This window comes from Schistocerca cancellata, chromosome 12 (assembly GCF_023864275.1).
Source record: "Schistocerca cancellata isolate TAMUIC-IGC-003103 chromosome 12, iqSchCanc2.1, whole genome shotgun sequence".
NCBI lineage: Eukaryota > Metazoa > Arthropoda > Insecta > Orthoptera > Acrididae > Schistocerca > Schistocerca cancellata.
This window is the reverse complement of record NC_064637.1, coordinates 117,575,962-117,602,205: the sequence shown is the minus strand read 5'-3', so window position 1 is coordinate 117,602,205 and position 26,244 is coordinate 117,575,962. Positions and strand designations below refer to the sequence as shown.

The 26,244-nt window shown below is 46.6% G+C and overlaps 1 protein-coding gene across 2 annotated transcripts in view; it reads left to right on the top strand.

Annotated features, from left to right (window-relative positions):
* The window catches only part of LOC126109413 (angiotensin-converting enzyme-like), a 312,642-nt gene that overhangs the window by 193,957 nt on the left and 92,441 nt on the right, over window positions 1-26,244 (top strand). For both annotated transcript variants that reach the window (XM_049914448.1, XM_049914447.1), the window contains exon 2: window positions 4,470-4,692. In XM_049914448.1, coding sequence (XP_049770405.1) covers window positions 4,471-4,692 — 222 coding nt within the window. In that variant the 5' untranslated portion in view covers window position 4,470. The remainder of the gene's footprint in view (window positions 1-4,469; window positions 4,693-26,244) is intronic.

Genomic DNA, 26,244 nt, shown 5'->3' with positions numbered 1-26,244 from the left:
GAGTAGTTTTGGAAAGTCAGCCCATAAGCTGGTGAAATAGGGAATGAAAAGTTCTATGAATATACTTCATTATGAAAGCGTTATCACTTTTTGGTCAGAAGTACATTAGGGAAAGACTATGCTTCTATGGCCTTAATTAGCATGAGAAGTTTAGAAGGTGTTGCAATTTGTGAAATAACCAAAGAAAGTTATTTAACAGTCACCTTGCCATATTGGATTTGTTAGAGTTCTATAGATAAAGAAACGGATCGCCTCTTTTATAGAGAGTAGGTTCTTTGGGCTGCATAAGATAATGTTGATTGTTTTGTTTGTTTTCTGATAGGGAACTTCATCGAATTAGTACTTCTTTCAACATTTCACTTTTGTGCGCACTTCGACGGGATATGGAGATTTAAAATATAAACGGAGAGTGGCTGCGTTATACATGAGCTAACAGCATACAAATTCGATTAAAGAAAAAAAAAATCTGCGCAGATCAAGTATAGCCTACGCGAACGAAGTAGCGGGCTCCAAGCTAGTTGGTATATAATTGGGATTAACAAAAAAAATTGGCATCAGTCTTAATACAGTATGTAAAATTACCGCAACTTGTGTATATAAATATTCATATTCTTGTCTAGTCACTTACTGCTGCGATAATTCTTGTTTTTCTCTGCACGTTGCCTTTAATTAGTTAACTAGTCCATAGAATCGGCGTTCCAGTTTTTATTCAAATTATACTAACATTTACAAAAAAAAAAAAATCGTTGCCCGTCATTTGATCATGTTGGTCGAGCGTTGCAAGTTGACTGGTTATGTCAGCTGCATAAGAGATCTGGAAGCTCGTGGTACCAAAGACAAATCGGCTTTCGAGACGTTACATTTACTCCGTAAAACCTCCATTAGTCGAGTACGTTTTCTTTCAACATCTGAATGTCCTTTACACGTTACTCACAGTCATTTATCCGTCAACGCCAATGTATGTATACCTGCGTATAAACTGACTGAAACAATACGGATCCCTTACGGCAACGATTATTACTTTCATACTCAATAGGAACATCATTAAATAAGAACCGATAAAAAGTACCAAGAACGCTACAGTTACGTTATGATTAACCTGTAACGATACTACTGTTTCATACAAAAAATAAAAGAACAACCTCTTCGACATGGAGAGCTTTTAACTACATTCAAATTGTGGCCACCACGCTCCGTAAGCACCGGTCGGCAATTTGTTTCGTCGTCTCCAGTCACCCGAGACATCGCCAGCTGAATACGCGACGAGTTCACCCGCCAGCCACTTCTGCCTGTCACAACCTGCAAGCTGTCGGCTCTCCGTGAATCCAGAATTTTCGAGTCAGTTGTGTGTGCAGTAAATGCTCTCGCAAAATAAATGGCTACAACAGCAAAACGTCGTATGCGTACGGATGTTATGGGTTGCCGCCGCGTGGGACACACACAATCGTTCGTAGGAGACTGAACTCACTTTACCCAAGGTGTGCGGAAGCAGTCCTTACAGCACTGATTTAATGGTCAATTTTGACGAAGTATTTCTTCTTCAGCACACTAATAGAAGCGATGATCTTCAAGACAGAAACCTACCTGATATCTGCGACCTGGTGCTGCTATGTTTGTCGTCAACTTATTTCACCTGGCATAATAGATGTTACGAATAGACTAAATGCCGATGGGTTCCCCATGTCTAAGTAGCAGCTGTATGCAAGTTTTTGAGCAAATTGCGCTAAGTTCTTCTCAGCTATGCCCACACTTTTGACTGCGAAACGTGGACGACACTTTCGTCATCTCATCGAATGGAGAAACATAGTGAACAACACTAGTCTTCGAAGTATTCTTCGAAATGTGACGTCAAACGTTACGTAGATGACGTCTCTTTTGTGTTTTCTTCGTAGACATGGTTACGATGCCGTTTTTCCAGTAAGCCGTTTAGTTCTTGTGGGTAGTGGCTCGGAACATGTTTTTTATTGAACGTTTGTCGATCTACACTCCTGGAAATGGAAAAAAGAACACATTGACACCGGTGTGTCAGACCCACCATACTTGCTCCGGACACTGCGAGAGGGCTGTACAAGCAATGATCACACGCACGGCACAGCGGACACACCAGGAACCGCGGTGTTGGCCGTCGAATGGCGGCGCTAGCTGCGCAGCATTTGTGCACCGCCGCCGTCAGTGTCAGCCAGTCTGCCGTGGCATACGGAGCTCCATCGCAGTCTTTAACACTGGTAGCATGCCGCGACAGCGTGGACGTGAACCGTATGTGCAGTTGACGGACTTTGAGCGAGGGCGTATAGTGGGCATGCGGGAGGCCGGGTGGACGTACCGCCGAATTGCTCAACACGTGGGGCGTGAGGTCTCCACAGTACATCGATGTTGTCGCCAGTGGTCGGCGGAAGGTGCACGTGCCCGTCGACCTGGGACCGGACCGCAGCGACGCACGGATGCACGCCAAGACCGTAGGATCCTACGCAGTGCCGTAGGGGACCGCACCGCCACTTCCCAGCAAATTAGGGACACTGTTGCTCCTGGGGTATCGGCGAGGACCATTCGCAACCGTCTCCATGAAGCTGGGCTACGGTCCCGCACACCGTTAGGCCGTCTTCCGCTCACGCCCCAACATCGTGCAGCCCGCCTCCAGTGGTGTCGCGACAGGCGTGAATGGAGGGACGAATGGAGACGTGTCGTCTTCAGCGATGAGAGTCGCTTCTGCCTTGGTGCCAATGATGGTCGTATGCGTGTTTGGCGCCGTGCAGGTGAGCGCCACAATCAGGACTGCATACGACCGAGGCACACAGGGCCAACATCCGGCATCATGGTGTGGGGAGCGATCTCCTATACTGGCCGTACACCACTGGTGATCGTCGAGGGGACACTGAATAGCGCACGGTACATCCAAACCGTCATCGAACCCATCGTTCTACCATTCCTAGACCGGCAAGGGAACTTGCTGTTCCAACAGGACAATGCACGTCCGCATGTATCCCGTGCCACCCAACGTGCTCTAGAAGGTGTAAGTCAACTACCCTGGCCAGCAAGATCTCCGGATCTGTCCCCCATTGAGCATGTTTGGGACTGGATGAAGCGTCGTCTCACGCGGTCTGCACGTCCAGCACGAACGCTGGTCCAACTGAGGCGCCAGGTGGAAATGGCATGGCAAGCCGTTCCACAGGACTACATCCAGCATCTCTACGATCGTCTCCATGGGAGAATAGCAGCCTGCATTGCTGCGAAAGGTGGATATACACTGTACTAGTGCCGACATTGTGCATGCTCTGTTGCCTGTGTCTATGTGCCTGTGGTTCTGTCAGTGTGATCGTGTGATGTATCTGACCCCAGGAATGTGTCAATAAAGTTTCCCCTTTCTGGGACAATGAATTCACGGTGTTCTTATTTCAATTTCCAGTAGTGTAGTAGGGACAGTTTGGTTAGTGTTGTAACCAAATTTGTACAGGTCGAGTATTGACTGTAGGTGTGTTTTGAAGCGCTACAGTACAGCTACGTCCATCTAGTGACTGGATCTGAAGACTTCGATCTTATCTTTTGTTTAGACATGGAATTTAATTCACACGGGGTATTTATGCACAAACGCGAGCTGCTATTAGCTTACTTATCGGGCCACTACCGTATTTTCCACACCTTATGTTGCCCGATATCCCTCTCCCTCTCTGGACTCGCATTCGGGTGGACGCGTGTGGCCCTCCAGATAGGTTTACCGTGATTTCCCTAATTCGTTCCAGCCATATGTTGGGAGAGTTTCTTTGAAATTGCACGGCGGATTTCCTTCCCAATCCTCGACACAATCCGTCTTCGATGACCAAGCTGTCGTCGCGACCCTAATCTTCTTTCTCTCTCTCTTTCTTTCTTTCTCTTTCTCTCTTTCCCCCCTCTCCTAATCTAATCCTTCACTCAGACTCTCGTTCCGACTCCTCTCTCGCCCCTCTTTCGCTTTCTCACCATTCACCTTCTATTCTTATTCTTCACTCTCATCTGACTACTCTTTTCCTCTCTCATCCCTCTATCTCACCACTCTATCCTCCCATCTCACGCACACCCTCTCTCTTTACTTCTCCCCCCTCTCTTTCCTTCTCCCCCCTTGCTCTCCTCTCCCCACTCTCTCTCTTTTTCCGTCTCCCCACTCTCTTTATTTCTTTCTTCCTCCCTCCCTCTCTCTCTATTTCACTCACCCACTCTGTACCTCTAACTCTCCTCCTCCGCTCTTCGTCGCCCTCTCCTTCTCCCTCTCTCTCCTCCTATCTGCCTCTCTCCCCTTCTCATACTCTCCTGCTCTCTGTCACCACCCTGCCTCTTCCTCTTTGCCTCATCCCTCTCCCTCCCTCACTCACTCACCCCATGTCTCTCCCTCTTGACCCCCCCCCCCCTGTCATCAACACTTTCCCCTCGCCATCTCTCTCTCTCTCCCACACACACTTACCCTCCTGTACTAATGTGGCGTGCGTGTCCGGTTGCAGGATGCTCGCGGCGTGGTGGCTGTGTGTGGTGGCCGTGTCGCTGTCGGCGACGGCGCTCTCCGCCCTGGACCCTGAGCAGGAGGTGCGCGTCGTGGACCCGGAGCAGGAGGCGCGCCAGTACCTCGAGCTGCTCGACAAGGAGTACGGCCGGCGCGCCAACGTCGAGACGCTCGCCGAGTGGGGCTACGCCTCCAACATCACCGACGAGACGCTGCAGTACAAGGTGAGTGTCTCACCACTCCTCCACTTACTGCTTCACAACGTCAAGTTGGCAGCAGCAGCCGAAAACGTGCAAATGTGATATCTGTTCTTTGCTGCAAACAACGGATATTGTTCCTTATTTTCTGTCACGGCCAGTAGTTGTAGAAGACTATTCGGCAAGTAAAGTCTGATAGGTCGCGAAATGGAAACCACAGCGCATATGTGTTGGGCAGTGTCTCTAGTATGCTCGTCAATCACGTTGTTGTGTCTAGACAAGACAGCCTAGACACAATGAGAGGGAGCCGAAAGGCACGCGCTGAAACTCGCGCAGGCTGGCGTGAGGTCTGAAACAGGATACGTAATGAATGCTATAAAGAAAAGTACGTAGCTTCTGGAATACTTAACTTTAATCCACATTTGTAGAACATCGCTCTTGATGATACATTAATAGAATCTCAATTGAATACGGCGCCTTGCTAGGTCGTAGCAAATGTAGCTGAAGGCTATGCTAACTATCGTCTCAGCAAATGAGAGTGTAATTCTCAGTGAACCATGGCTAGCAACGTCGGCTGTACAACTGGGGCGAGTGCTAGTACGTCTCACTAGACCTGCCGTGTGGTGGCGCTCGGTCTGCCATCACTGACAGTGGCGACACGCGGGTCCGTCGTATACTAGCGGACCGCGGCCGATCTAAAAGCTACCACCTAGCAAGTGTGGTGTCTGGCGGTGACACCACACACGTCACGTTGCTCTTTTCAGTGCCGAGCACACAGCGAGCGTGCAAAGACGTCTAGAACAACAGTGTCTCCCGCCAAGTATGGGTGCCCACTGAGAGGTTTCGCCTGATTTCATACGACCCCACTCAACGTACCTGTCATGCATGTCCTTCTTCACGAGAATTCTCGTCCACACACTGCATGGGCAATGAGAACGCCCCTGCAGCGTTTTCGATGGGAAGTGTTTGATCACCTATAATACAGTCCGGACTTGGCTCCCTCTCATGTTCACATCTCCTTACATGAACCACTTGCTAAGAAGACAACATTTTGGCACAGACAACGAAATACAGACCAGAGTAAGAAACTGGCGGAAAGTACAGGCGGCTGCCTTACATGACGATGGTATTGGATAGTTGGTACTAGGATCCTGACCTAGAGCATATTTGAGCACCAATATATTATGACATTCCTGGAGGCGAACAAGCTGCTCTCAGAGAATGAGCAAGCATTCAGAAGAAACCAGTCGTTTAGAACACAGCTTGCTTTATCCATACACCACATACTGCAAACAAGAGAACAAGTGAGCAGGTGCGTTCTGTGTTCCAAGATTTCTTACAGGCCTTCGACTGTGGACCACAATGTAGGGTACTAACCGGGACGCGATCATACGGAGTACTTTGCAAACATGCGAATGGCCCAGTGAATGTTTGACTAACAAAGCCTAGTACGTTATTCTGGACGGCAAAAGCTCTATAGAAACGAAAACGACATCGAATGTGCCCGAACGAAATTTACTGGTAGTTGGATTCTAATGTTCTCTATATAAAAGGTTACTATAAATGATTCATTCATTTTCAGAGTTTCGTATTTTACGAAGTACTGCGTGTACAAATATTATTCATGCGTGAATAGAAGCATGAGCTCACCGAGTGTGCATTCTGGCCACCAGTTAGTTTTACGGGTGCAGCGACTAAGCAAGAAAAGAGTAAGTGTGCTGGAATGTGCGAGACGTTTTTCTTTTACAACAGTGTAGAGTGCGTCAGAAGGGATTACGGAAAAGAACCGCCATGCAGTCAGAGCATTGTGCATTGGTATCGAAAATTTAGGTTGTCTCTGTAAACAGAAAAGTACCGGTTGACAAAGTGTGCCGGATGCAACCTTGATGAGGGTAAGGGAAATTTTCGCACGCAATAAAAAGATTTTGCGACAGCGGTTACATTTCGAATCGTACCGCCTGCAGCTGGTGCAACAATTAAAACACAATGGCCGGCGTGTAACAACGCAATGCATTGCGTGAAGCACATGAGGAACATTTCGCTTCCAAGCTGATATTCAGTGACGAAGCAAACATCCACTAATCTGAAAAGCTTGAATGCCGCAATGTCAGACTGCGGAGACTGAAAATCCTCATGAAATTTTGGTGCATGAACGAGATTTGCCGAAGGTTTCCTGTGCAGTGTCATATAAGAAACTGCATGGGCAATTTTTCTTCTGTGGTAAGACTATGACGGGCACCTCTTACTTTGATGTGTTGCAGTTGTGGTTGTTTCCACAACTGACAGCTGATTCCGAGAATATCAACAAGACGGGCCACCCCTCGTTGGAGTATCGATGTTCGTCGTTACCTAAACGAAGAATTTCCAAATAGCTGGAGTGGGCGTAATGGCGAAGATGATGTTGATGCATTCCCTTGAGCTACAGGTACCCTGACCAAACAACTGAAGACTTTTTCGTTTGAGGATACATCAAGGACCGTGTTTACATATCCCCACTGGCCAAGAACGCCCGACAGCTCAGAGAACCCGTCAGTGCGAGTGGGATGAGCATTGATAGCATGTTGACTTGACTACCGCTTGGGGCACCCAGGCAAGATCTGTAGAGTGAAAAATGCTAACTGGCAGGCCTTGCGGTTGTATTTGTGCATCAGTCATACTTCTACATGTAATACTTTGAAAAATATCTACCTTTCAGTAAATCATTTATAATCTCTGTGTACCTGAACGACTTGTCAAATGGGATCAGCAGCACTATATGGTTGTCCGCTCGATGATGCTATTGTGTACAGTAAACTACCGTCGTTAGAGATTGTACGGCACTGCAGAAAGACTTAAAAAAATTTCCACGTTATGTGTTGCAAGTGCATAAATGTAAGAAACTGCCTATGACTAAGAGAAGCAACCCAATTAATCACAAGATTAATGAAGAACATTTTGCGATTATCACATTATTAGGTATTTAGGACCAATACTAAGATGCATAATGAAACTGGACCATCACGTAAACTCAGTGCTAAGATGAGCGAATAGAATATTAGGATCTGTTGGAATTATTATACGAAGTGCAGTACATTTGGAAAGGGAATCGCATACAAGACACTAATGCGACCAGTTCTTGAGTAGTGTTCCAACAGTTTGGGGTCCGCATGAAGCCAACTTGACAACGGACATCCAGTGGATTCAGAAACGAGCCGCTAATATCTTAACAGATCAGAATAGCCCATATAAATATATATACAACGGAAATGGGTGTGGAGCTTAAATGGGAATCCTTGGAAAAAAAGGCGATGTAGTTTTTGGCAACATACTGTTGGGCAAATTTAGAGAACCTTTATTCAGGATGGCTTTTCCATCGTTTTACAAGGGGTGATCAAAACGTTTCCGTTCGAAGGCGATACAATCCAGAATCGGTATGCCTGTCAGAAAAAAATCACCGTGAGCATTGAGGAAATCATCCCATCGACGGACCAGTTTGATGATACCCATTTGGTAAAATACTGCGTCCTAAAGTCCCTTGTGCCTGCTGCACATCCTTCATCCGACAGGAATTGTCGACACTTCTAGGCCATTTTTAAGGGATCGAAGGCGCGATAATCACATGGTAAAAGATCTCTAGGGCGAGTTCTCGATTGTGTCCCACTTGAGTTCCGCTCCCACTTGAGTTCCGTAACTCCTGTGTTACGTTTGCGATATGGGGACGTGCGTTCACAAGAATCAGCAGCGCCGTTTGTCGCAGTTTTCCCGGACGTTTCGCCTTAACTGCACACCGTAATCTCACCAGCTTGCGCAGTACAGCTCCCCGGGTTCATTGAAATCGGTAACAGGTGGGCTCCTGTAACCAAAGAACATGTGAAGCTTCACCTTTCCAGCAGACGGCTGACTCATTAACTTCTTGCGACGGGGGGACGATGGATGACGCCACTGGAACGTCGCCGCTTTAACTCTGGTTCCCCGTGGCGGTAGCAGCATTCGTAGCCTGCCACAATGCGCTAAAGGAAGTTGTTGCCCCCAACACTGAAACGCGTCAGGTGCTTCTTGTTTAGCATCCAAAGCCCGGGATATCCACTGGCTGCGGAACTTAGGGTAGACTTACTCCAGCCGAATACTGCGTTGCACGATGCCGATGTTGATGTCGAATCGCATCATCAACCGCCCGCATGCCGTAATGGCTGAGGCTGGCCTCCCAGATGGAGCGGCGTCTTGTGTCGAATCGCGATCAGCTCGGAACTTGAAGAACCATTCCACAATTGTGGTTTTCTAGACATATGGTGCCCAATACACATTCTTCATTCTCCGACAGATACACTATGTCATCAAAAGTAACCGAACACCCCCAAAAACATACGTTTTTCGTATTAGGTGCATTGTGCTGCCACCCATTGCCAGGTACTCCAAATCAGCCACCTCAGTACTCTTTAGACATCGTGAGAGAGCAGAATGGGGCGCTCTGTGCAGCTCACGGACTTCGTACGTGGTCAGGTGTTTGGGTGTCACGTTAAACGTCTGTACGCGAGTTTTCCACACTCCTAAACATTGCTAGGTCCACCGTTTCCGATGTGATAGTGAAGGGGAAACGTGAACAGACACGTACAGCACAAAAGCGTACAGGCCGACCTCGTCTGTTGACTGACAAAGACCGCTGACAGTTGAAGACGGTCGTAATGTCTAATAGGCAGACACCTATCCAGACCATCACACAGGAATTCCAAACTGCATCAGGATCCACTCCAAGTACTATGACAGTTAGGCGGGAGGTGAGAAAACTTGGATTTCATGGTCGAGCGACTGCTCATAAGCCACACATCACGCCGGTAAATGCGACGCCTCTCTTGGTGTAAAGGAGCGTAAATGTTGGGCGATTGAGCAGTGGAAAAATGTTGCGTGGAGTGACGAATCACGCTACACAATGTGGCGGCCTGAGGGTAGGGTGTGAGTATGGCGAATGCCCGGTGAACGTCATATTCCAGTGTGTGTGGTGCCAACAGTAAAGTCCGGAGGCGGTGGTGTTTTGGAGAGGCTTGCACCCCTTGTTGTTTTGCATGGCACTATCACAGCACAGGCCTACATTGATGTTTTAAGCACCTTCTCAGTTCCCACTGTTGAAGATCAATTGGGGGATGACGATTGCATCTTTCAACACGATCGAGCACCATAATGCACGGCCTGTGGCGGGCGGGGGGGGGGGGGGGGTTACACAACAATAACATTCTTGTAATGAACTGGCCTGCACAGAGTCCTGATCTGAATCCTACAGAACACCTTTGGGATGTTTTGGAACGCCGACTTCGTGTCAGGCCTCACCGACCGACATCGTTAATTCTCCTCAGTGCAGCACTCCGTGAAGAATGGGCTGCCATTCCCCAAGAAACCTTCCCGCAACTGATTGAACGTATGCCTGCGAGAGTGGAAGCTGTCTTCAAGGCTAAGGGTGGGCCAACACCATACTGAATTCCAGCACTAGCCATGGAGGGGGCCATGAACTTGTAAGGCATTTTCAGCCAAGAGTCAGGATACTTTTGATCACATAGTGTATTTACAATGAAGCGGCAGAGAAACTGGTATAGGCATACATATTCAGATATGTAAACGGACGGGATACGGCAATGCCTATATAAGACAAGAAGTGTCTGGCGCAGTTGTAAGATCGGCTACATTTGCAGGTTATCAAGATTTAAGGAGTTCGAACGGCGCACGAGTGACGGGACACAGCATCTCAGAAGTAGCGATGAAGTGGGAATTTTCCCATACGACCATTTCACAAATGTACCGTGAATATCAGTAATCCAGTAAAACATCAAATCTCGGACATGGCTGCGGCCGGAAATAGATCCTGCAAGAACGGGATCAACGACGACTGAAGACAATCGTTCAACCAGACTGAAGTGCAACCCTTCCGCAAATTGCTGCAGATTTCAATGGTGGCCCATCAACAAGTGTCAGCGTGCGAACCATTCAACGAAACATCATCGATATGGGCTTTCGGAGCTGAAAGCCCACTCGTGTACCTTTGATGACTGCACGACACAAAGCTTTACGTCTCGCCTGGGCCCGTCAACATTGGACTGGAAACACATTGCCAGGTCGGACGAGTCTCGTTTCAAATTGCATCAAGCGGACGGACGTGTACGGGTATGGAGACAACATGAATCCATGGACCCTGCATGTCAGCAGGGGTCTGTTCAAGCTGGTTGAGCCTCTGTAATGGCGTGGGGCGAGTACAGTTGGAGTGATATTTGAACCCTGATACGTCTAGATACGACTCGGACAGTGGAGACGTACGTAAGCATCCTGTCTGATGACCTGCGTTGTATCGATGTCCGTTGTGCATTTGACGGACTTGGGCAATACCAGCAGGACAGTCCGACACCCCACACGTCCAGGATTGGTACACAGTGGCTTCAGGAACATCTTCAGAGTTTAAAAACTCCCGCTGGCCACAAAACTCCACAGACGTGAACGTTATTGAGCATATCTGGGATGCCTTGCAACGTGCTGCTCAAGTTCTCCACCCCCTCTTACTCTTACAGATTTATGGACAGCCATGCAGGATTCATGGTGTCAATTCCGTCCAGCACTACTTCAGACATTAATCGAGTTCATGCCACGTCGTGTTGCGGCACTTCTGCGTGCTCGCGGGGGCCCTACACGATATTAGGCAGGTGTACCAGTTTCTTTGGCTCTTCAGTGTACTTAATATTACGCTTTATGTATCATGGTTTAATTTCCACGACTGATTCATAATTATAGCTATTAGGAGGAGTGTGTTTTAGGTTGGTTAGTACCTCCAAATACATGTGGCAAGAGGAAGCCATTAATACTTATTTTACCCTAGGCAGCAGGTCAGGTATTGGAATGTGGACTCATGGACACAAAGAGGTTAGTCTATACTGACAGGCATAGCCCACTTAGTGGTGCAGTTAGGCCGTGCAGAAAACATGTCGTAAACTTTGTGATGTGTTTGTCGGAAGACTGTTCGACACAGAAAAAACAACCAAGATACTGATGTGTGTACATATTAAGATACCGCATATAAAAATATGTGCACTTATACCTGTTACATCTTGTAAAGAGGAACAGAGACGACGGGGGAAGCATTTTAGTGACGATACCGATCGCAAATGGGGAAATCCACTGACACAAGCATATTTGACAGAGGGCTAATTGTTATGGCCCCATGCCTGGCAACGAACATCTCGGAAACGACGAAGCTGGTCGGCTGTTCGTGTGCTACTTTCGTGAGCATCTATGGAGTGTGGTTGTAAGACGGTGAAGCACGAGTAGACGAAAAAGTGTTGAATGTGCATACGTCGGGTTACACGCTTGCTCGCTCTGTAAAAATAGGCAGTACCGCCTGTTGCATAGCTGACGACAGAGTACATTGCTGGCGCAGGCAGTATGTTGAACACGGAACTCCGCAGCAGACAACCCCTACTTATTCCCATGCTGTCCCAGTGACACCGCAAATTCCGATTGCAGTGGGCAGGGGTTAATCGAAATTGGACGAGTCATAAGTGGAAAGGAGTCAGCTGGTCAGATGTATCATATTACACCAGGCCGGTAATTGCGACAGTATACGCCGTCATCCAGGCAATGGTGCACTGGTGGGGCCAGTATTATGCTGTGAAGGACGTTCACCTAAGCTTGCGTGGGCCGTTGGTAGTAATCGAAGGCACCATCACATCTGTGGACTATGAACATTAGTATGGACCACCTGCACACATTCATGCTTGATGTCTTTCCGACGGAGCTGGCAGCTTCCAGCAGGATAATTCTCCGTGTCACAAGGCTAGAACCGTGCTACGGTGGTTTGAGCAGCATGATAACAAACTCATGTTGATGTCTTGACTACCAAATTCACCTGATCTGAAATCGATGGAACACATCTCGGACGCTAACGGGCGACAGCTACGCACCTACACACCACCGCTCCGTAATTTACGGGAATTAATTGATGTGTAAGTAGACATCTGGTGCCACATTGCTTCGGAAATATGCGAACTGCGTGCCGAATCGGTTCATCGGGTTGGTCGTGAAAATGTAGGAGAAAGAATTACTTTCGCATTTATAATATTAGTAAGGACAAAACTTTCAATTCGGTACCTTTTTTACGTGATCCGATTTTGATGAAATAAAACCTAATTGTGCCCCAAGCTATACTAAAGTTGTCTGTGATAACCCCATGAAAAGTCGTCTAGTAGTACTGAAAAGTTATTAGTGTAGATAACGTGACTTTCCCCATACATCTTAATCGCTTCATTCTCAGATTTCGAGTGCCATAAATACCACGAACGCTGGCCAGAACAGGACGGTGTCATAAGGAAATCAGCCAAATTATCGAATTTACTGCCCCCACACGTTCTTCACAACACGTCCACCTACAGAAGCAGCTAGTCAAATGAGAAAATGGTCGGAAATGAATGACTATTCATTTATTGACATGAGCAACTTACCATCGGTTACTCCTTAATTTGTTTACAAGTGGCTGATGACCAGTTATAGCCGTGCCTTCGCGTCGGACTCACCACCTCCTGAACAAGGATACCTGTTTGCCCTTTTGATGTTTATCAGTCTGATGGAGTGTACTAATAACATTGCTGGATACGACGGGCGTTCAATAAGTAATTTCGGTTGAAAAATGCGGAATATGTTGTGAGAGTGCGAAATGTTTCTGGCTTCAGCCCATATAGTTCCATGCTGTTCCGATAGGTCGTGGTGCTATACATATTCTTCAAAGTGGCGTCTGCAACGACAGTGAGTTCCAAGCAGAGAGTTGTCAGTTCGCTGATTGTGGCGGAATAGCAGAGCATCCAAATATTCATAGACGCTTGCAGAATGTCTACGGCGACCTGGCAGTGAACAAAAGCATGGCGAGTCGTTGGGCGATCGCTAAAACCTGTCCGATCTCGTGCGTGCTGGCCGGCCTCACACAGGTGTGATCCCTGCAATGTTGGAACGTGCGGACACTCTCATTCGAAGTGACTGATGGATCACAATCAAGCACCTCGCGCTGCTGAACTGGACGTATATGTTTATCGTGCTGACACACTCGTCCACCATTTGGGGTACTCAAAGGTGTGTATCCGCTGACTTCCATCTTACAGCACGGATCTTGCAGCTTCTGACTTCCATCTCTTTGGGCCAATAACGGGTACACTTCTCGGGGGGCAGTACGTGGATGATGGGGGGTTTGTTGATGCAGCAAGACGTTGGCTGCGACGTCTACCAGTAGAGTCGTACCATGCGTACAGGATCTTCCAGTCAGGTGGCGTAAGGCCATCACATTGAACGGAGGTTATGTTGAAAAGTAGGATGTTTTAGCCCAAACAGTGGGGAATGATGAGGTGTACTGGAATCCTCAATAAAACGAACTTGCATTCAGCAAAAAATGTGTGCTAGATATGACATGATATTTACTTTTTTTGGTTATTAAATGAAAGCGTTAGTGATTATAAATAACATAAAACAGCTGTTTGTCATGTATTTTATAAAATATAGAACAGATGTTAGCAATGGCCTTCAAAAAATATTTTAAGTTCCTACTTGGTTTCTGCTGGGATGTAATGTACCAGCGGCTTCGCGTGGACCCACAGAAAAATACACTCCGGATACAAGATAGACGATTGTTTGTTGATTCCGAAACTGGTGCCGCCAACGAAGATGGCGAAACACAAACAGTTTACGAACACCAGGTGGCTCTCATGCGTTTTTCATTCGAGACCTTGCACCACATGAGATATTCATTTCTGACCGTTCGTCCCTTATCTCAATATACTCGGCCGAGACCCCTGCGCCGTCCCGTAATTTAGACCCTAATGGTATGTGGGGACGCACAGTGCAAGCGCAGCTGGAGCCTGCTGGAGAAGGCCGTGGCTGGCACGGACTGCTACTGGTTGGCTATCTGGAGAAGGGATCGGCCAGGCACAAGTGCCCGACCTTGCAGCTCTCTGTAGACACACACACACACACACACACACACACACGTATTCTCATTGTTCTGTCGGTTTACCTGCAGGTCGGACACGATTTTGTGGCGTGACTTGCGAAGTATGGACAACAGTGTTGTTGCCATGCTGTATTGAGTCTTCACCAACAAGGTTCTCTCTGTTCCTTAACAAGCCTCTCGGTCCGCAATTCTTTTAGCATGTTATCTACTGTATCGCATGTATTCCAAATACCATTCTCGAATGTTGATCTGTACTTAACCAGAGTACAGTTACAAGAGTCGAATTAGGGCTACATGAAAGGAGGCGTCAATTGAGCAGGGAGTGAGACAGGGTTCTAACCAGGGTTGTCATATAGCCCAAACCAAAAAAACCTGCGAGTTTTTTTTTTTAAAACACATTTTTAAATAACCGCCAAAAAACCCAACTACAGGGTGGGCGAGAATTAATTCCCTATTAAAAATTATTCATAACTTATTTAATACTTAACCAGTTTTCGTAAAACAAAAAAACATTATATAATTGTAGAGCTGCCACTAGGCGCATGTAACTTTTTCTTTATTTTGCATATTTCACTCGACCAAGGCGAACATCTTCAGAACTGTGGAAATACAATGTGTTTACACCACCATACAACAAGATAAATTAATAGATTCAACTTCAAACATGATAACTTACATTTCGTGGTCGTGGGCCACTCGTTACAAATAGCGGGCTGTGTATAGCGCCATTTTTATACATAAAATGGAGCTAACGTAAACTTTCTGCTCAGGTGCATTCTAAGATGAAACAGCAAGAGATGCCATTTCTTGCTGAGTGAGTCAAGACCCTATCGATGTGCGCTTTCGTTGAAACTACCTCATGAAATCTTATGTAGAGCTATGTAAAAACAAAAAATACTAATATCACGAAACCATGGCAAATATTAGCACATTTTTCGTGAGTGTACACATGCGAGGCAAAAAAAGGCACCCGGTTATTAAAATAATTTGTCATAGTTCAGTGATATTATTTCTTTAATGAAAAATAATTAGTACTTAAAAATATTTGCATTTTACAAATCCATGTATGATGATGATGATAATGATAAAAATATGCCGAAACATATTTCCGCGTTAAAAAAAGAATAATAATTTACAATAATAGATGGACCTGAATTCTTTTAGTTTACTCTGAAAAAGACGCTGTTGCCAGACCTCTGAAATCAAAGTGATGACTATTTATTTCCGTTTTTAATATGTAGTAAGCTTTTTCTAGCGAAAGGAGAAACGTCGAAGTGTATTGCGGTGACTGTATTTTCTGCAGTGTTGAGCCAAATGGCTGCAGAATGAAATCATTGGTTTGCAGTGCACTGGTCTGGCTAATCGAAAATTTGCTTGTTGCTGACAGGGACTTGAACTCGTATGCCATATTTCGTAACCAGTGTGTTAGCAGGTGAGCTATCTGACCAGACCGACCAGCATGACGAGGCATACGTCGTGAGCGCTTGCCTAGGACAGGGACGTAGTCGCCAGTATTCTCAATTTTCTGAAGACGCCATTGTGTGCAGTGAGGAAATCCTCAACTACCTGGGCGGGAATTCCACGTTGTTGCAACGAATAGCGGCGTGTGCCTTTAGGGTAAATGAGGAGGTAATGCACACGTACAAAGGAAAAAAAAATAAGAGTTGAAGCTGTCGAGTATTTTATAAGAGATCCCATTGTGCTTTAGCGGCCAGCTGGGTCAATGTCGGACTTCAGATCAAAAGATCAGGCCTTCTTTATTCTATTTGTTTGGCCATTGTCTTCCCAGCTATTTAGCCAATTGCACTGTTATTTATTATCTCACAATAACATGCGAGCTGTTCAGTTAACAGTGGACGTTTGACACATCTCACTAATGTGTCGGTGGTAGGGGAATCTAAGAAAGAAACCGAGACGTCTGCAAGAAGATAACACATTAATAAGGTTAGATACACTATGTACACTTCATCACTCAGACAGACATAATTTTGAAGTGCTGTAGGTTCTTCTGTGGTTACTGAGTTGTATATATTGAAAGTAAAGTTCTTGATAGAAACAAAATATCTTGAATGTTGATGCACTCGGCTAGTCTCTGAATACGACGAGGTGACGAAAGTTATTGGATGGCGATATGCGCGTACGACTATATAGATGGCGGTGGTATTGCGAACACTAGGTATGAAAGGGCGGTGCAGTGGCGAGGCTGTCATTTGTACTCAGGCGATTTGTGTGGAAAGATTTCCGACGTGGTTATGGCCGCACGAGGGGAATTAGTAGACTTTGAGCGCTGAATGGTAGTTGGAGTTAGACGCATAGGACATTCCATTTCGAGGGAATTCAGTATTCCGAGATCCACTGTTCAAGAGTGTGCCGAGAATACCAAATTTCAGGCAATAACTCTCACTGCAGCCGGCCGCTGTGGCCGATCGGTTCTACGCGCTGCAGTCTGGAACCGCGCGACCGCTACGGTCGCAGGTTCGAACCCTGCCTCGGGCATGGATGTGTGTGATGTCCTTAGATTAGTTAGTTTTAAGTAGTTCTAAGTTTTAGGGGACCGATGACCTCAGATGTTAAGTCCCATAGTGCTCAGAGCCCTTTGAACCATTTGAATCTCTCACCGCGGACAACGCAGTGGTCGACGGTCTTCACTTAACGACCGAGAGCAGCGGCGTTTGGGTAGAATTGTCAGTGCTAACAAACAAGCAACACTGCGTGAAGCAAGCGCAGAACTCAATCTGGGACATACGACGAACGTATCCGTTACGACAGTGCTGCGAAATGTGGCGTTGATGGGCTTGGCGACAGACGAACGCACGCGAGTGCCTTTTCTAAAAGCACGACGTCGCCTGCGGCGCATCTCCTGGACTCGTGAGCATATCGGCTGGACTCTAGACGCCTGGTAAACTGTGGCCTGGTCACACGAGTCCCGATTTCAGCTGGTAAGAGCTGATGGTAGGAGTCCAGTGTGCCGCAGACACCACGAAATCGTGGACCCAGATTGTCAAGAATACACTATGCAAGCTGGTGGTATATCCGTCATGTTGTGGGCTGTGTTTCCACGGAATGGATTGGTTTTCCTGGTCCAACTGAACGGCTTGGAGACCATTTGCAGCCATTCATGGACTTTGTTCCCAAACAACTAGCGAATTTTGATACCACCAGGTCACAACTGTTCGTGATTGGTTTGAAGAACATTCTGGACAATTCTAGCGAATAAATGGTTTGGCCAGCCGGAACCCCCGACGTGAGTCCCATCTAACATTTATGGGACTTAATCGAGATGTCAGTTCGTGCACAAAATCCTGCACCGAGAACATTTTCAAAGTTATTGGCGAGTACGGAGGCAGCATGGTTCAGTATTTTTGCAGGGGATTTGCAGCGACTTGCTGAGTCCATGCCACGTCGAGATGCTGCACTACGCCGGGCAAAACAAGGTCAGACATGATATTAGGAGGTGTCCCGTGACTTTTGTCACCTCATTGTATAAGTAGTGTTTAGTGGCGTTGTGCTGTGTAGACGTATTGCCTGCCCTCAATGCGGTCTTCCGTACGAATGTTGGTATGTCTACAGTAGAGAAGCCCTGAATCTGGAGGCAAACCTCTGACAAGGGGAGCGCGCCTCCTCGTCATCACTCATTTCGTTCAACTTTACAGTATAAGCAGGACTTGGACGTAAATGAGAGTGACAAATGAGCGCTCCAGATGGCCACGAGTTTAGGAAAAAGAGCGTTTTCGCACGGATTGGACGTTGCATGGGCCATTTATGGTAACGCAGTTTCCTGGTTCCGGTTGGTGTTGCGGAAAGAATAAAGAAACTGTCAATGTCAATGAAATTCTCCAACAGCCGAGTAACTAAGATCTTAGTTTATTTTATTCTGAAGGCTACCAGTGTCAGAATTTCACAATGCCACCTTAAGGCCCAATATGCATCCCTCCAAAAAAAATGGTTTTTTTTTCTAATGTTGAAATGGCTCTGAGCACTATGGGACTTAACATCTGTGGTCATCAGTCCCCTAGAACTTAGAACTACTTAAACCTAACTAACCTAAGAACATCACACACATCCATGCCCGAGGCAGGATTCGAACCTGCGACAGTAGCGGTCGCGCGGTTCCAGACTGAAGAACCGCAGCCACACCGGCCGGCGCATCTCTCCAAATAAACGAAATTGTCATATAGTTCCTTAAATCTCTGGATGTCGTGAATTAAAAATAAAATAAAATAACATCTTGGTTACATGACTGATGAAGAATTTCATTGACATAGAGAGTTACTTAACCAGCCTAGTCCCCAGTCCATGATGAACCAGCAGAGATAGAATACAGGAAGATAATCCGAGGGTCATGGGGTTGAGAGCCTATCGGGAAATATTTTTATTTTCAATTTTTACGTTAAGTACAATGCAGATCAACCGAAATTATGCTCAATGTACTCTATGCATTAATATTTCCATGAAAGGCGTGAAAAGGGAAAGGCAAATTTAAGATTGTAAATAATTTCCAGAAAGGGTTCTAAGCCATACACGTGAACTGCGTTTATGAAATTATACTTTAATTATTTTACATATGATGATTTACACGCGCTGGGGAGATATTCATCGGAAAAAAAAAAAAAAACAGGAGAGGCAATAAATTTCTCGGCACCTTACACGAGTTATAGATGCCAATTTTTACAATTACATGAATGTTTTAAAGTGTTTATTGAAAATTATACGTCGTTTACATTCCTAAAAGGTTCATATTGGCGGCAAACAATGCGTAGCGCATCGTTTCGCCAAATACTGGTGAGGATAGCAAGACGCATACAGTGGAATGTATTTTGGTTCTGTCTCCTGGGGATTTCTTTTTGTCTCTCGATGAGATAAGAGCAATTTTGAAGCTTTTTCATCAATTCTTTACCTGTCGATAAAAACAGACATAGTAGCATTGCATTAACCGACGAGGACTGCTTGTAGATCAAAATGAAACTAACAGAATACGAAGTCATTTACGCTTTAATTACAGTTCCTTCTTGGGAAGTTATTTGCAGAGTCCTCGTGGACACTGACGAACTGGTGATGGAAATCAGAGACAAAATTCGTGAATATCATCGTTCCACAATTACGGAACTTTCACAACATTTACCCCAAATTTCACGGAGTTTGTTGCATGAAATTGTAGTAGAGAAGCTTGGTTACCACAGATATTTTGCTAGGTGGATTCCTAATATCCTAACGAAAGACCACAAAAAACAGACTGGCTGCAGCAGTGATCTTCCTCAAAGATTGCGAGAATAATGGTAACACAGTTATGGATCATATTGTAAATAGGGACGGGACTTTCGTGAAGCATGTCAATTCTGAAAGAAAAAGACAGTCGATGGAATGGGGACGTAAATTCTCCCAAGAAATCGAGAAAGTGTTTGCAAGCGCCGTCAGCAAGAAAGATGGTGGCTTTTGTGTTTTGGGACTCTTAAGAGTAATTCTCGTCGATTTCCTTGAAAGTGACAACAGTTGACTCAAACACTGACAAAGTTAAGCCGTAGAGCCCGGATTTTGCGCCGAGCGACTACCGCCTCTTCCCAGCAATGAAAACGTGCCTCGCTACACAACGCTTTGATACTGACGCCGAACTGCATGCCGGCATACACCAATGGCTGCCATCGCAGGCGGCAGATTTCTGCAGAACCGGTATTGAAAAACTTGTGCCGCGGTACGATAGTGCCTCAGTCTGACTGGCGATTATGTAGAAAAATAGCTTAAGAGTGTGCTTTTAGAGTGTGTATAATATAATTTGGATTTTTCCATTTTAATTTTTTTTTTAATTTCATAGGGTCTGTTACGTTTTGGATGCCCTCGTATATTTTCAGTCGCAAAATTTACTTTTCCCTTTGCCTTTGATTTTCATGCCTTTCATTAAAATATTGATAAATTCAGTATATTGGGCGTTATTTCGGCTGATTTGAAGTGTTACAAATATAAAAATTGAAAATAAGAGTTTCTGCTTTGGGACTCCATTCTACCACCGTCTGATTATCGTTCTGCACTCTTCCCTCTGCGCCACCGCTGCCTGGAAGCTATGTCAACATAAACAGCTCAGGCCTAGCACAATCCACACCAAAAAGTCTACTTTTCCCAACGGCTAGGTCACAAGTAGCGCCCACTTCCGTCACTCTCGTTTCTGGCCACGCCCTGCGTATGCTACAAATTTGGACGAAAAGGGTGACGACGAGTAAGCTCTATCTCCTTTTGAATTGCGACTGTTTAAAAAGGTGCGCCGGCCACTCAGAGTCGCACGCAGTGAGGTCGTGTGATTTTAGTGCCCTCTGGTGGCGTGTAGGCGGGGCGCCACCCAGCGGAGAACGACAGGTTTAAACATGTGTGCCGTTCCCCGCGAATCTGAGAGGCGGCGTTGGGTGCGTTCGGCGAAGCTGGCGTCGATATCGCACTATTTTTTAAATTACATATTATCACTAGAAATAACACAAACAAACTTCTTTATTGTGGTCTATGGATAATACAGCGTGCAGTCACATTAATAGACCAGCTGTCAAAAGCCTGGAAAACCACCTTTTGCAGTGCGGACTACTACTATTGGCTGGTTGGTTGATTTGGGGGAGGGGACCAAACAGCGAGCTCATCGGTCCCATCGGATTATGGAAGGAAGTCAGCTGTGCCCTTTCAAAGGAACTATCCCGGCATTTGCCTAAAGCGATTTAGGAAAATCACAGAAAAGCTAAATCAGGACGGCCGGACGCTGGTTTGAACCGTCGTCCTCGCGAATGCTTGTCCAGTGTGCTAACCACTGCGCCGTGTCGATTGGTAGACTACTATGAGACGTGCAGGAAGAGTGTCAGTGATATTCTGGAAGGTACCAAAAGAAATGTGGAGCCGTGCTGACTCCAGAGTCGTGGCCAGCTGCGCTAGGTTTCTCTGCTGAGGATTCATGGCGCGATCAGCCCACCCAAGGTGGCCGCTCAGATTCTCGAACGGGTTTGAATCTACGGAGTTAGGTGGCCTGTGGAGTAGGATAAACTCATATTGCTGTTTTTTGAACTACGCACTTATACTGTTGTGGGTTGGCAGGAGAGCCAACACCGGGTTACTAGAGGAAGCCGAAAGGCACGCGTTTTAGCTCACGCAGGCTGGCGTGATGTCTGGAACAGGACAAGGTAATTAGAATTTAGAAAAACGGACGTAGCTGGTGGAATACTTAACTTTAATCCATTAATGATGAGCGTCGCTCTTGACGGTACATGATTACAGTATCAATAGTAACTAGTACTGGCGCCTTGCTAGGTCGTAGCAAATGACGTAGCTGAAGGCTGTGCTAACTATCGTCTCGGCAAATGAGAGCGTATTTTGTCTGTGAACCATCGCTAGCAAAGTCGGTTGTACAACTGGGGCGAGTGCTAGAAAGTCTCTCTAGACCTGCCGTGTGCCGGCGCTCGGTCTGCAATTACTGATAGTGGCGACACGCGGGTCCGACGTATACTAACGGACCGCGGCCGATTTAAAGGCTACCACCTAGCAAGTGTGGTGTCTGGCGGTGACACCACATACACTGCGTGCTGTGTTACATGTTCCATTACCCTGCTGTTAGATACAAGCCTATTGAGGAAACACAAATTGCGTATAGGAAAATCCAGTGTGGAAATGTAGCAGTATTACGAAAAGGAAAGTTGCTACTCACAATACAGCGTAGATGCTGCTTCAGTTGCCAGAGTCTGCTGTCATGTGTGTGTGTGTGTATGTGTGTGTGTGTGTGTGTGTGTGTGTGTGTGTGTGAGAGAGTGTCTCTGTCGTCCATTTTTGACGAGGGCTGTGCTGGCCGAAAGCTTATGTGTGACACTCTTTTTGATGTGCTATCTGCGACTCAGCATCTCCACTACATCGTGAGTAGCAACTTTCAGTTGCCAGAGACTGCTATCATGTGCGTGTGAGTTGCGTGCGTGTGTGTGTGAGTTGCGTTTGCGTGTGTGTGTCTGTCGTCCATTTTTGACGAAGGCTGTGCTGGCCGAAAGCTTATGTGTGACACTCTTTTTGTTGTGCTATCTGCGACTCAGCATCTCCACTATATGGTGAGTAGCAACTTTCAGTTGCTAGAGACTGCTATCATGTGCGTGTGAGTTGCGTGCGTGCGTGCGTGTGTGTGTGTGTGTGTGTGTGTGTGTGTGTGTGTGTGTGTGTCTGTCGTCCATATTTTACGAAGGCTGTGCTGGCTGAAAGCTTATTTGTGGCACTTTTTGATGTGCTATCTGCGACTCAGCATCTCCACTACATCGTGAGTAGCAACTTCCAGTTGCCAGAGAATGCTGTCATGTCCGTGTGAGTTGCATTTGTGTGTGTGTGTCCGTGTGTGTGTGTGTGTGTGTGTGTGTGTGTGTGTGTGTGTGTGTGTGTGTGTGTGTTTGTGTGTGTGTCTGTCGTCCATTTTTGACGAAGGGTGTGCTGGCCGAAAGTTTATGTGTGACACTCTTTTTGATGTGCTATCTGCGACTCAGCATCTCCACTACATCGTGAGTAGCAACTTTCAGTTGCCAGAGACTGCTATCATGTGCGTGTGAGTTGCGTGCGTGTGTGTGTGAGTTGCGTTTGCGTGAGTGTGTCTGTCGTCCATTTTTGACGAAGGCTGTGCTGGCCGAATGCTTATGTGTGACACTCTTTTTGTTGTGCTATCTGCGACTCAGCATCTCCACTATATGGTGAGTAGAAACTTTCAGTTGCTAGAGACTGCTATCATGTCCGTGTGAGTTGCATTTGTGTGTGTGTGTGTCCGTGTGTGTGTGTGTGTCCGTGTGTGTGTGTGTGTGTGTGTGTGTGTGTGTGTGTGTTTGTGTGTGTGTCTGTCGTCCATTTTTGACGAAGGCTGTGCTGGCCGAAAGTTTATGTGTGACACTCTTTTTGATGTGCTATCTGCGACACAGCATCTCTGCTATATGGTGAGTAGCAACTTTCATTTTCATAATATTGAAACAGCGTATAGCGGTGGACATGGCCCCTAGGGATAGCTGCGTACTTGTGTTGACCCCTATTGCCTTCCAGAGTGACCATATTACCTAGGTAATGCCACGGAAACTTTCCTCAGACAATAATGCACCGGCCTGGACTCTTCCGACGATTGTTCTTTGCTTTCAGATGTTTCACGCCGTACACGCAAACGACCATCTGTCCGATGGAACATAAAATGCGATTCATTTGAAAAGGTCACCAGTCACCAGTCAGTGGACGTCCAGTTGCGGTACCGGGTTGCAAACGGCAGTCAGCATGGGTGCATGAACCAGGTTCCTGCTGCGGAGGCCTATGCAGAGCAGAATTCTCTGAACGGTTGTTGAAGATACACTGTTGGTAGCCCCTTGATTCATCTGGCACGTCAGTAGCTCAACAGTTGCTCGTCTGTTCGCTCGGACACAACTCCGCAGCCGTCGTTCGCCCCAGTCATGTACCACCCGTTGTCCATCACAGTTGCCTCGTTGGCGGTTTAGGATAGCGCCATTTACACATGCGCGGTTTACTTTAACAACAGCGGCATGCGAACAGTTTAAGAATTTAGCCTTTTCGGGAATGCTCCACCCTTGGCCCGAAAGCCAATGATCATGCCCTTTTGGACGACAGATAAATCGCTGCGCTTCCGCATTACGACAACGAGTGCAGTGTTTTTCGAATCTCCCTGACACGCTTTATATAGCCTCCACTGCTAGTGCCGCCACCTGCTGTCTGTGAGTTGTTATTGTACGTTGGCATCGAACATAGGCGACGGTTACATTACACTACCGGCAATTAAAATTGCTACACCACGAAGATGAATTGCTACAGACGCGAAATTTAACCGACAGGAAGAAGATGCTGTGATATGCAAATGATTAGCTTTTCAGAGCATTCACACAAGGTTGGCGCCGGTGCCGACACCTACAACGTGCTTACATGACGAAAGTTTCCAACCGATTTCTCATACACAAACTGCAGTTGACCGGCATTGCGGTGAAACATTGTTGTGATGCCTCGTGTAAGGAGGAGAAATGCGTACCATCACGTTTCCGACTTTGATAAAGGTAGGACTGTAGCCTATCGCGATTGCAGTGTATCGTATCGCTACATTGCTGCTCGCGTTGGTCGAGATCCAATGACCGTTAGCAGAATATGGAATCGGTGGGTTAAGGAGGGTAATACGGAACGCCGAACTGGATCGCAACGGCCTCGTATCACTAGCAGTCGAGATGACAGCCATCTTATCCGCACGGCTGTAACGGATCGTGCAGCCACGTCTCGATCTCTGAGTCAACAGATGGGGACGTTTGCAAGACAACAACCATCTGCACGAACAGTTCGACGACGTTTGCAGTAGCATGGACTATCAGCTCGGAGACCGTGGCTGCGGTTACCCTTGACGCTGCATCACAGGCGGGAGCACCTGCGATGGTGTACTCGACGACGAACTTGGGTGCACGAATGGCACAACGTCATTTTTTCGGATGAATCCAGGTTCTGTTTACAGCATCGTGAAGGTCGCATACTTGTTTGCAGACATCGCGATGAACGCACATTGGAAGCGTGTATTCGTCATCGCCATACTGACGTATCACCCGGCGTGATGGTATGGGGTGCCATTGGTTACACGTCTCGGTCACCTCTTGTTGGCACTGACGGCACTTTGAACAGTGGACGTTACATTTCATATGTGTTACGACCCGTGGCTCTACCCTTCATTCGATCCCTGCGAAAGCCTACATTTCAGCAGGATAATGCACGACCGCATGTTGCAGGTCCTGTACGGGCCTTTCTGGATACAGAAAATGTTCGTCTGCTGCCCTGGCCAGCACAATCTCCAGATCTCTCACCAATTGAAAACGTCTGGTCAATGGTGGACAAGTAACTGGCTCGTCACAATACGCCAGTCACTACCCTTGATGAACTATGGTATCGTGTTGAAGCTGCATGGGCAGCTGTGCCTGTACACGCCATCCATGCTCTGTTTGACTCAATGCCCAGGCGTATCAAGGCCGTTATTACGGCCAGAGGTGGTCGTTCTGGGTACTGATTCCTCAGGATCTATGCACCCAAATTGCGTGAAAATGTAATCACATGTCAGTTCTAGTATAATATATTTGTCCAATGAGTACCCGTTTATGATCTTCATTTCTTCTTGGTGTAGCAATTTTAATGGCCAGTAGTGTAATATGACTGGGTCGTGGAACTGGCAAGTGTTTTTCACTGTAGTGAGCTTCATGGGGATCATGCTTGGAATTAAATTACTAATTGGGCAAGAGATTAACACTGTAACCAAATAATCAGTTACAAAAGGACTAAATGGGTGCATACAATTTCTTCTTTTTCTTATTATGGTAGCAGCTGCTGGTGTTCACCACTGGGTCGGTGTATTCATAACTTCGGAGTTAAATGTTTGTCCCTTGAAAGTTTCTTCCGGTGTTGACGCAGAGTTTTGGCTGTCGGGCAAGGTTCTTGACACTTCTAAGTGAAGGAATTCCCAGTTTGACGATTGCCTTACAAGGCTTGTCCTGCTGGATGACGTTAGCGGGAACAGCCGAGCGGCAATTGATCAACTTCTGATGGGTGGTCTTCGTGACTTCGAGAGGTTAAAACTTTGATTCTGTAGAGGTGTGCAGCATTAACACCCCTGTCCATTTCGCATTGTTGTAATG